Consider the following 12,672-nt stretch of genomic DNA (forward strand, 5'->3'; position numbering starts at 1 on the left):
TGATGCAATGCGAGTTCAGGACTTACTAATAAAGAATAAATAGGAGGGTGTCGAGTTGCAAATTTGACCCTTCGATGACGGGTGTCACCGCTGCCCTCGGATGCTCTCTCTGTCCTCACATGGCAGCTGTGTGTGTGTGTGTGTGATGCAATGTGAGTTCAGGACTTGCTGATAAAGAATAAATAGATAAATCAGTATTTTTGTCAGGCAAAGTAAATGTTTCACACTCAATAGAAACACAAACAGGTATAGAAAGACTACCAACAAATATGGATAGTCAATGTTTAAGGATGAAAAAATGCATGTTTGTTGACAGTATTGATGTCTAATACATGACATTGCTGTCATGTGCCATTATCATTATTGTCTCTGTTTAAGGGGGGGGGGTCTCCATTAAGGCTAGGGTAAAGGTTAAACATTTAGTGGTTATGGTTAAGGTTAGGATAAGTCTCCAGGATGTGTTTGCTGGGCCATGTGCGGCAGCAGTAAAAGGGTGTGTACGGAGGTTGTGGCTTCAGACGGGCACCTGAAGCAGCAGTGGGGTCCAGCTACTCTGGAACCTCTCAGATTTCCTCCATGTACTCCATTCCTAGAACACACTTGATAAATTTAGTCTAAAACATGCACTGCATGTTGATCAAGCACCAGCCACTTACTACCAAAACAGTCCCACAGATTTAAGAGTCTCGAGACTCATCCAGAACAACCTGGAGTGTTTGCACCTTCTTGAAGACATTTAATCAGAGTCAGTAGAGTCTAAACAGCTCTCTGCATATGTCAAGAAGTAACTGTCTCAAACAAAGACACTAAAGATTTTAAAGAAAACGTACTAGGAAAGAGCTCAACAACTATTATCAAATATCTCAGAGCTCTTCTTTCCAGATTGACTTCTGCCATTTTTATCTGAAGATATTCTGTGGACTGTTGCTTGGACCACTCAGATCTCCTGTCATGATCTGAGACTCTTTACAACATGTTTCACAGAAGAGTGTGTACAGCATCTTGGGATTGTGAATAATGCAGCATGTACTCATGGCCCATGTGGAAGAGGAAGATCGAGGCTTCAGCAGCCACAGTGATGATGACAGCCCCAATGGCAGTTGGTCCCTGGTAAAAAAACAAAAATAATATTTGTTTAAATCTTCTTTTTGAGAATAATGGTGGTAGTGAAACTTTGATATGAGGGCCTGTGTGGAGAAGGAGATTGTCAGGGGGGATGGAAGTGTGGAGGACAACCCAACTAGTCAGAGGGTCTTTAGTTGCTTTCCCAGAAAACTTGTCCTTAACAACACTGTGATCGAATAACATGCTTGTTCAGTATATGTTTGCATTTGTGAGATTAAGAGTGTGACTTTGTTTGTCTCCTTCTATTGTACAGGTGTGTACTTTACATTCAGTTCTCACTGTGTATGCGGGTTCTGCGCATATGTGAGTTTTTGTCTGTGTGTGTGTGTGTGTGTGTGTGTGTGTGTGTGTGTGTGTGTGTGTGTGTGTGTGTAGTATAACCATGTGCTAGATCAACAGCTCATATCTCTCCGCATGACCTCAAGCCCACATAGGAACTTATAATGGCACATTACACCAGAGTTAGAGAGATTACATAACAGCACCACCATGCTGGGGGCTGTGAGTGGCTCTGTGGGCTCAGGCAACACCTCCTCATTTCCTCCTCCACCTCTTTAAGATTATATATGCCCAAAGTAAAACTTTAACCGAGGTTGATTGTTACCAGTCTTTTGTCCCTGTGTTTAGGTTTGCTTTCTGTCAAGATATGGGGGTTAATATGTTTGTTGTTCTAACGGTGGTCACACTTTTTGTACAGGCGGCATTTAAAAGTTTTCTTAAACTGAAATGCTTAATGAGGGTAACATTTACTTTAGGTTCAACATATCCAATTGCTACATTTTTTATGATCAATGCAAACATAAACAAACCTTATGAAACCTCAATCTACTTGTTTTCTTAGGTATTCATACTATCAGGAGTTGCATTACAAGCTTAATCAATTAACAGCAAGTGAAAGATATCCTCACTTCCAGTAAAAAAAAACATTCTTAGTTCTGCATTTACACACGCAGATGCCTGAATGCCTCTATATTTGATATATGATGATGGTTGTGTTTCATCCTGTGACTGGAATGATGCATCCACACATACAAATAGGAGAACTTTATTGTTCACAGCATCTGGTTGAGTGCAAGGCCATATAAAAACATCATGACCACCAGCTATATATCACTAAATCTCTAAACTATATATCCAAAATGATGACTAATTGATGATGCTAATAAACCTTGGAATCTGACAACTGTACCACATTATATGAGAGGATTTGTTTCATCTGTCCTTTACTTCAGCCAGTGGCAATCCAAAGGTACACTAGAGGCAGAGTGGGATAAAACTGTGGGTGCAGAGTTGGGAAAAAAATGCTGATTTTCTTGGTCTGTTTATAACACTGAATTATAGACAGTCTTGTTTGTTTTATTAGCCTAATAAATCACTATTACTAATAAATAAATAGCAAGATATTTGTTCCAACATATGATAGACATTGTTGTCTAGGTCAAAACAGGATAGGTGCAGTGATAAGAAAGCTTTGTGCTCCATGTCTGGCCCTGAAAACCACACTAATCAGATTTTCTTAAAGCCGGCAGCATGTCTGGTAGGACTCCACGTTGGGGGCGGGTTCAACAGTTCAGTTGTGATGTGTGGCTCAGGCAGCCTTCTGGTTGGCTCAGGCAGTTCGGCCCCTTAACAACACCCTCGTCTCCATGGTGATGAAATGAATGCATTCTTGACCCTACAGTTCCTGGGAGCGATCAGGCTACCCCTGCTCTTTCTCAGCCTCACGTGTCTGACATGAGGTAATCCTGCTGTGCATAAACTCACATACTGACTGTAAACAAAAACACACATACACATAGAGACACACAGTTCATGCATGCAAAGAGAAAATATTAACTCACCCACATAAACAAACGAAGCACCTGGCCACTTGTGTTGTAATGAATGAAATTCCTCTGAGACTGTTCAAAAGTGAATCTGCTTCATCACAAATGTTAACTGTTTCATTTTCTTCACACTTAAGTCATGCTTCTACTTGAGGGTTTAAAAATGTTTAGTGTCTCAGATCCTTTACCTAAGTAAAAGTGATAACTTAGTGTAAAAAAAGTCCATTATAAGTGAAAGTGCTGCATTTAAAACCATACATAAGTAAAAGTACAGAAGTATTATATGCTAAATTTACTAAAGTAAAAGTACTCATTTGCAGAAAATCATCCCCTGTGACTGATATATTAAATAAATTTAATAAAATACAACATTAATACTGATGCATCAGTGGTTTCCAACCAAGGGGCTGGGCCCCTCCAAAGGGTCACAAGACAAATCTGAAGGGCTGTGAGTTGATTAATGGGAGTGGAAGAAGAAAAAAGTTCTGATACACAAATCTGCTTTCAGTTTTTGGACTTTCCTCTAATCTTTGAGATTTGAGATCTTTGAACAGTTATTGAAATGAAACCATATGAGAAGTTTAGAGGTCAAAGTGTCTCTGGTGGAACTGCGTACAACTCACAGACATCTGAAACATGACAAAGAGACAAAATGGTCGGGAGCTAAATGTTTAATATTTAACAATTCAGTATAATTTATAATCTTATGTATTATGTTATGGAAATATTTCTTCTGAAGTCAGAAGTAACTGAAGCTGTCAAATAAATGTAGTGGAGAAGAAAGTACAATATTTCTCTCTGAAATGTAATGGAGTGGAAGTTTAAAGTAGCATAAACTGGAAAAACTCAAGTAAAGTAAAGGTACCTCAACATTGTACTAAAGTAAAGCACTTGAGTAAATACTTAGTACTTAGTTACATTCCACCACTGCAATAAATTGTCTGTTAATTACTATCTTGAAGGAAGAGTTTGACATTCAGTTTCTTGCCAAGAATTCAGCACTAATCCACCTACCAGCGCCTCCAAAGCTCACTAATTAACATGCTATATCTAATTTGTTTAATCACTGGGTAAAAAGGAGAATATCTTGGCCACAACAAGTTGATAGGATACTAGCACAGACTCCAAGAAAGTTACTGGTCCAAACCAAGAAGAAGCTGGCACATATTACCTCACAGTAAAATGGCAAATTGTCATTTTTACACTTTGGTGTTTGTAGAGATTAAACAAATGAGATGCAACGTGTTAATTAGTGAGTTTAGAGATGCGAGTAGGAGGATTTTGTTACCATTAAACAGAACAAGGCTAGCTGTTTCCCCCTGTTTCCAGCTGTTTGTGCTAAGCTAAGCTAACCGGCTACTAGCTGTAGCTTCATGTTTAATGGACAAGTATGAGAGTGGTATTGATCTTTTCATCTAACTTTTAGCAAGAAAGTGAATTTCTCAAAATGTTTTAATTATCAGAAGGATATAAATGACACTGAAAATAGTAAAGCAGTGGATAAATCAAGAGATGGGAAATAAATATAATCATGCTGATCCAATTATAAATCCAATTATTTAGTTATACATGATAGGCAAATATTACTGTATTTACTTTTACTGCAAAATGTCATTTTTGCAGCATATTATCACAGTAAGTCCACCTGACCCAATACTCTCTGCACACTGGGGTAAAAGAACCAGTTCTTCCCCTCTGTTGCACCTCCACATACACACAAACATAAACATTCTGCAAATGTCCCTCTCTAGCCTACTCCCCCCTCTCCACATATTGCCTCTCTGTGACTCTCTCTCCCTCCCTGCTTGGCTTCTGGTTACTCCCTGGTGATGAATGGCTCAGTTCTTAGAAAACCCTACACGTGTTTCCTTGTTCCCACTTTGGCTGCGTGGTGCCGATAGTGTGTGTGTGTGTGTGTGTGTGTGTGTGTGTGTGTGTCTATCAGTGACTGTGATGAAGTGAACAGTCACATGTACAACAGTTATGCAAAGTATGTGTGTATATATCGATTGACAGCAGAAAACGATCCAGATTGTCATGAACTGTAACCACATGTTGAGACTGGAGTTACATGCACACAAAAAAACCCAATAACCTACTGTGGTGGTTTACTTTTGTCCTTCATTCCTAGAGAAATATGTTCCATCTACAACACTGGCAGAGCCCACGTGTTGAGAAAGTCTCTGTGTTGTAATATCACTCTCTTAAAAAAGGGTCTAAAATAACAAACAGGGGTGGGATCAGTCAGATGTGAATCCTACTCCAGAGCTGCTTCTTAGAATCATTGAGCAACAGCAACAAAAAAAAACCATGAGACCCAGCCAGGGGAGACTCAGTGGGGAGACAAACTTTTGTGTTTGTTGGGAACTCTGTGTCCAGGATCAGCTCTGGGATCAGGCAATAGCACCTTACATAAACTCAACATAATCTGATTATAGAGGTTATGGATGTGTAATAGTACATTCATGACTTCGTATAGTAAAAAATGCACTCCTTATTTGTGATAACATATTTTCTAAGTGTCAGTATTATTTCTACAGATGCGTAAAAGGTAGTAAAGCATTTTAACATTATTTTCTGCAAAAGTAAATAAAACTGTTGTGCTTGTTTGTGTAGCTTTCACTATATTATTATCACGATAGAAATTTGGTTTGCAGCCATGCATTAAACATATAAATCACAGGAATGCTCTGCTGACAGTAAACAGGTCAGAAATCTGATTTGGACTGCTGATAACATCTCAGTACAGATGCAGTTTACATATTGAAGTTAAGTCCTGTCAGGCGCACAGAAAGCTTGTTTATGGTCATACACAGCAACACTCACACAGGTTTAAAAAAAAAGGGAAGATACATGTTTTCCTGTACTGACTATAGTTGTAATTCTGCATTTGCACGTTCATCTGAGCAGATATAGGCATGTCTTGAACAGTTTACTCTTGCTGGCATGGAATTGATTCCACTGGTTACTTTGTTCTGGTTGAAGTAATCTGTTCAGTCACCTTCCTTCACCTTCTGTGTGTGTGTCACTCTCTCTTACACACGCATATAATTTTATTATCTGTCTCTGGTTTTTTAGTTGCACCACCCGTTGCTCTGTCGGTATGCAGCCTCTTTCTACGTCTTTATAGGGGAACATAAACATGTCAAACCATGCCATGAGTACTCTAGATGTTACACATACTGTACCTAAATACACAATAAAGGGCAAGTGTTTACATGTGTCATGTATAGTTGTCTGTTCAAAAAGACTGTGCCTGCCTCTAAGGCTTTTCTCTGTCTCCATGAATTACTCTCCTGCCAGCATGATGCAGCAACTGAAGCAACTGCACTCCTAATTGAGTGAACTGAAAAACATGCATTCAGGATATATACATACATCACAATTTTTATTACTTTTTAGCAGCAACTGTCAGCACGTGTCAAGTAAAATGTTTGATATTTTAACATTTTATATTATCGCAAGCAAAAAAAGAAAAAAAAAGAAACCCTATTTTGGTATTTAGTCACATTTTGGAAATGTGACCTCATATTGTTGTAGATGACCAGGAAACATCTGAAGATCACATTATTCCACAAATATAGACACACTTAGCAGTTGATTGAGTTCTTGATATACAATCTTTACATTTATACATGACAACGGTTCAACAAGTATAACTGCCACATGCAGAACAATATGTTACATTTGATTTCAAACAGGGTAAGCTTTGCAATCTTTTGTTGAGACAAAGCACACCATTTGAGAATGAAAACACATTAAGAATAATTAACACGCCAACAATGTCTTGGCCTGGCCTCAATGTGTCAGGCCTTGTGGGTAGATTTGCATTTTGACAACTGAGACACAGTCAGTGTATTGCACAAGTTCAGATGCCTCTGAGCAGCCTGAATGTCAACGCTATTCTTGTCTCCTTTGCTCCACATTAGACTCCTACTTCTTTAGAAGAAGCACAACATTCTATTTACTGTTGCTCTTCTCTCTCTTGTACACAGGAAGAAATGTAATCCAAGCTCTGCATTTGGTTTTTAAGATTTAGCCAAGTCTGTTGCATCTAAGATTGTTACATACAGTATGTCTTATGTAGACTTCTACTTTGTAGTTTAGATAACTCTGTTTTCACGTGTTGTTAACTGTTCATATTTAAAAAGGGGAATTGATACAGAGTAAAGCATAAACATTAAGGGGAATTTGGTGCTTTAATTATGAAAAAAACAAGGCATCAGTAAGCTGGTCATTGCTGAAAGATTTTAAATATCATTTAACCTCATGTGGTCTCAGTGCTACTTTATCTGCCTTTAATTTGTAGGTCGTAGAGATCTTCTAGACTATAAAAATTCAGTACGTAGACTTTTCATATTACAGACAATACTGATTGACAATACTGATACTGAGATTTAATGTGACCCTGTTTGGTAACTAACTCTTGCCTGGTCCTACGTTGTTGTACTCTTCTAGTTGGAGAAAAGCAGTTTTTCATAAGATTTTGTTATAAAGAAACCAAAAAACATCAGTGTTTATGAACAGATCAGGAAGAGAAAGCCTCAGAAAAATTAAAGCAAGGTAAATCAATAAAGAATAAAGGTGTGACTATAATGATAAAAAAATAACATACAAACATAAACATAGAAAATAATGAAGCACCCGTTACAAAGGTTTTACAAGTTGTAACTAATGGCTTAATCAATGGTTAATACACAATTTACTAAGGCTCAATAGATCAGTTATAAGCCATTAATGATGCCAGCCTTTGGGTTGCCAGGTTGTGTTGAGTTAATAGTGAAGTCATTAATAAGTCATTAAACAAGAGTCAACAGTGTCTAATTTTCTAATAAGGCAACAGCAAAAGTTGTCTGTAATTATAAATGTTGACAAATGTTTTAAAAAAAAGGTTCTTCCAGCAGTCCAAGTCTGCGATTGTAAATGTGAAAACGCTGTCAATAAATTAAAAAATAAATAAATAAAAAAAATTGGTCTAGGTTCCTGCAGCTATTTTCCAGAAGATCGATAGAGGTCAAATGGTTTATTGGAGTAGTACTCCTGATGACTTAAAGCTAAAAAGAGAAGTGTCATACTGAGGGAGGATAAACACAGGCCACAACTTGGCAACACCAAAATAGTTCTTATTAAGGGTTTATAACTGATTTATAAAGTATTAGTAAATTATTTGTTATCCATTAAAAAGCCATTAGTTACAACCTATAAATTCTGCTATAAATCAAATAAGCAGAAAACAAATATGAATAGTAAACCAAGAGAGGAGGATAAAATGACAGCAAATTTATGATTTTAAGAGGGAAGTGTGTATGTGACGTCAGTCCCGGCTCAGCCTACCGGGCCGCTGTATGTTTGCAGTCCGGTGGCGGTGGGAGGAATAATTTAACTGCGGTTTAAATAGCAGAAGCAGCCTTGAGCAGAGAAATCCAAGATCAGATGCCAGGAGCGTAATGAAGCAGTCCGTTACCTACAATGTTTAATTTGAGACACGTAAACGGAATAAAACAGTAGCTGCAGGACGTTTAGCGCAAACTCGGATGGCGGAAAGATCTCGGAGCGAGAAGCGACGCCAATAAATAATGTAAGTAGCAGTTGCTGGACTGCATAGTAACCTGCTTTAAGGGAGTATTTAAATGTTTAAATATCATTATAGCCTGCTCGTGTTTTACCAAATGCTGTATTATCTGATTGTGTGTTTGTTTTGCGTGTTGCGTGTGTTTGAATGAAGGCAGAGCTGCGGTGCAGACTGCAGAGCCTCACCCCGTGTGCAGATGTTTACATGTCGCCTCACAGGCCACACATGACATTATACTGTACAATCATATTATGAACCTTATGTTTATGAAGCGAATGTGGGTCATTTTTCAACTGCGTCATGTTTCATGTCTTCTATTTGTAATGTCTTCTTATAGGAGGTCGATAAGGTCGTGTTTATTATCTAAATTCTTACAAAATTATGTACAATATGGAAAAACAATGGTTTCTGTCTGTCTTTATTGCTTTTTAGTTGTAACAGTGAAAGCCTGGAGTGTCAGACTGCTACTCCAGTCACATAAAATTGATTTAATTGGATAATCCTTCATACATCATCATCATCATCTGTTTGTTAATCCCTTAACCTCTGTGTCACCTCTCTGTTTTCTTTTCCTCCCTGTCTTTGCTGTGGTGAGAGTGTTGCCATTCAACTGAAGTCATTTACTCACCAACTTTTAATAAAGAGGCTCTGTGGGTCTTAATGTTACATAGGCTACTATGGATGTAGCTCAGGCTAAATTGTTGTCGCCCACTTGCCTCAGAAATAACAGCAGTCAGTTAGACAAGGTGCCTCTGTTGTTTCTTTCTGGGGTTTCAGTAAAACAATAAGGCAAGTGGCCTGAATGACACTGAATGACCCTATGAGTTATCTCGTGATTGGTTATTACATAATGGGGAAGCACTGTGATTGGCTGTTAAACAGAGATGTCCTGGAAGAGTGGGCAAGGCTTTGGTTTCTGTGTGTTTATGTATGTGTGTGTGTGTGTGTGTGTGTGTGTGTGTGTGTGTGTGTGTATGAATGGCCCCATCTGTTTACACGTGTCCTGTGTTGACAGTGATATCAGGTCTGTGGCATGTCCATGAACGTGTGTATGTGTGTGTGTGTGTGTGTGTGTGTGTGTGTGTGTGTGTGTGTGTGTTTCTGACACAGAGAAAATCAGTCAGTTCACCCAAATTTCACACTTACCCCTGGTCCTATCCAGCCATGCAGATAGTGTTTTGTCTGTGTTTTAAGATATCCCGCTGTCGTCTACGTGGTGCATACAGTATGGAAAGCAATCTTAGAGACAGATACCTCATAACTAGGGCTGCAACTAATGATTATTTTCATTACTGATTAATCTGACTATTATTTTCTTGATTATTCAATTCATCATTTGATCTATAAAACATCAGATAACAATGAAAAATGGCAAGATGTTCAAGAAACAGTCCCAAACCCCCAAATATTCTGTTTACCATCACATCAAGACCAAGAAAAGCAGCAAATTTTCACATGTGAGAACTTGGAAACATCAAATATTTGGTGTTTTTTCTTGAAAACGTTCTGCAACGATTAACTGATTATCAAAATAGTTGATGGATAATTTTCTATTGATTAACTAAGCAATTAATCGTTGCAGCTGTACTCATAAAACAAGCAAATAAAAACTTGGCTTCTGGTTGAGCCTGGTTTTGCACCTTTGCTCATGTCTCTGATTATATCAATGATTGGGTGCATTAATGGCCGTAGTTGTAGCGGGCTGGTCAGAACAAGTGTGTGATGAGTGTCTCAGGTGGGTCTTGTGTACAACAGTATAATCTAATACAGAGTCATTAGCATAGAGGAGCCACAATCTGTGATCATCAGTAATTGATGTCTGTTAGCGAATCCTTCTCATCATTAGAATGTTCTTACATTGTCTGCCAAAATATGAAACCATCTGTATGCTGTAATCATGTGTATGTACGTGAGGGAGACAGAGAGATAGAGGATGCCAGCATCTGAGTCAGCACAAGCAGGTGGCAGGTGGAGAGTCTAAGGGACAGTTTGTTATAGAGATAACACCGTGACAGCACTTACTTTGTGTGTGTGTGTGTGCTTCATTTTCTTTCTGTTATCCTCTTCCTGCATTCCTTTCATCCTCTTGTCTTTCCTCTCTTCCCAGCTTTCTATCCGCCTTAATCTCTTCATCTTTCACTCTCTCCCGGATCAGGGTTAGAATTTCAATCCAAATCATTTAGCCAATAGTGATTCTGTCAAATATGTGACTCTGTTTTGAAGCCAGAAAAACATTCAGGCACATAATTTCCTGAATGAATAATGACTTTATCGGCTTGGCATGATCCGGCGGGTGACTGATTCTGTTGCATTGCACAACCATTTGAGCTTTTAACATTTTACGTCAGTTTCCATAAACTCTCACTGATGTTATACTTGAGGTTGTTCCTGTGACGAATAAGGCATCATGACTGTAAGGCCCTTTGCCGGTTTACTATGAAGTCTAACATACAGTATGATTCAGAAACCAAAAGCAGAGACAGAATTTGTAAATACTCTTACTATATTTGTATGAAAACATGAAATATCAGCTTATCCACAAAGTACAAGCAGTGTTATTAATTTCTCCTTGACGCCGGATGTATTTCCTTTCTTCTCTCTGTCTCCCTCCCTGCCCCCTGACTCAACAGCCACCATCTCCCGGTCCAGTGAATGCATTTCCCTCTCAATGTCTCTTTCCCTGGCCATGTTTGGCATTCGAGACAGAGAGCATTAGAGGCTGTGTGGGTCAGGGAGACTGGCACAGCACCACACGATTAATCTCCTCCCCGATTGAGCGTATTTGCATTACAAAGAGGAAAAGGCAATTTTCAGTTTCTGTCGTGATTTGTTTTTTCAACAGAGGAAAAAAAGGAAAAGCAGTGTACTTTCACATCTATCCAAGAATTAAGAATAGAATATGGAAATCTCTTTGTCTTAGTTTTGTGTTAGCAACCTGCCTAACATCTGAGATTGCCTGGTTGTCTGGTGTGTGCGGGCAGTAATTGGAATCAGCACATCAATAATGTATATTATGTAATGTGGCAGAGTTTGATCCTCATGACAGTTAATATCTCCATTAAAGGTAATTTGTCCTGCCACTGTGGGCTTGAAATACAAACAAAATCTTATTTAAAGGAAAAAAAAAGAAAAGAAATCAACAAAAACTGTCTCTCTCTCTGTCTGTGTCCAGTTACAGACCATGAACTATGTGGGTCAGTTGGCAGGCCAGGTGTTTGTGCAGGTCAAGGAGCTGTACAGGGGCCTCAACCCTGCAACTCTGTCTGGATGTATAGATGTCATCGTGGTGCGGCAGCCCGATGGCTCCCTGAAGTGCTCCCCCTTCCATGTCCGCTTTGGCAAGATGGGTGTACTGCGGTCCCGTGAGAAAGTGGTGAGAACTCTTGCTTTGAGTATCTTTGTCGATATGTTAAAGTGGACAGATCACACACAAAACCTCCACTACTACAACAAAATCCCACATTCGGAGGTTGTTTAGTGCTAATGAGGTTTAACTAATGTTAAATTCTATCCTGCAGGTGGACATAGAGGTCAACGGAGAGCCAGTGAGTTTGCACATGAAGCTGGGAGAGAATGGGGAGGCCTTCTTTGTCAGAGAGACTGAAAACACACTGGTGAGTTATGACTGCCAGACACTGAGTCAGTGAACACGCACACACAAAAGGACAGAACATAACTTAGTGGCATGAAGGACACATAACCTGGCCGTGTGGCAGTGCTCAAACTGGACTGGAGCTCAACACATTTAATTCTCTCCCTCCTGCATTCTGTTCTAACTGGTTTTGCCACTTACTAGTGAATCTAAATTTGTTTGTCATTGTTAGTTTCATCATTAGGCTCAGATTGCTTGTTTTCCTGCCCTGACAAGCCCAGAATAAGACAGAATTGTGCCCCTCCTCTCCTATAGTCTGAAATGCAACATGAGACTGAGTTCTGCTGGACAGCTGCTGCTGGAGGAGTGTCTTGCTCTCACCTTCAAAAACAGCTTGTCATCACCATACAGCAACAAGTGCAAAATATATATTTTTAAAATCTTATTTAGCCTTTATTTAATCAGAAAATCCTGATTGAGATTAAAAATCTCTTTTTAAACAGTGTCCTGGACAAAATAGGCAGCAATAACACTGAGTTACAGGCAAACAGTAACAG

At 39.0% G+C, this 12,672-nt stretch overlaps 1 protein-coding gene across 5 annotated transcripts in view; it reads left to right on the forward strand.

The window, feature by feature from the left end:
* Window positions 1-715: 715 nt before the first annotated feature.
* The window catches only part of lpin1a (lipin 1a), a 29,671-nt gene continuing 17,714 nt past the window's right edge, over window positions 716-12,672 (forward strand). For 4 of the 5 annotated variants that reach the window (XM_067592778.1, XM_067592787.1, XM_067592795.1 and 1 more), the window contains exons 1-3: window positions 716-1,110; window positions 11,696-11,896; window positions 12,042-12,137. In XM_067592778.1, the coding sequence (XP_067448879.1) occupies window positions 1,018-1,110; window positions 11,696-11,896; window positions 12,042-12,137 (390 nt within the window). In that variant the 5' untranslated portion in view covers window positions 716-1,017. Of the gene's footprint in view, window positions 1,111-8,360; window positions 8,530-11,695; window positions 11,897-12,041; window positions 12,138-12,672 lie in introns of those variants that run through there. The other variant, XM_067592815.1, reaches the window with a different exon arrangement.

Source organism: Thunnus thynnus, chromosome 1 (genome assembly GCF_963924715.1).
Source record: "Thunnus thynnus chromosome 1, fThuThy2.1, whole genome shotgun sequence".
NCBI classification, from domain to species: Eukaryota; Metazoa; Chordata; class Actinopteri; order Scombriformes; family Scombridae; genus Thunnus; species Thunnus thynnus.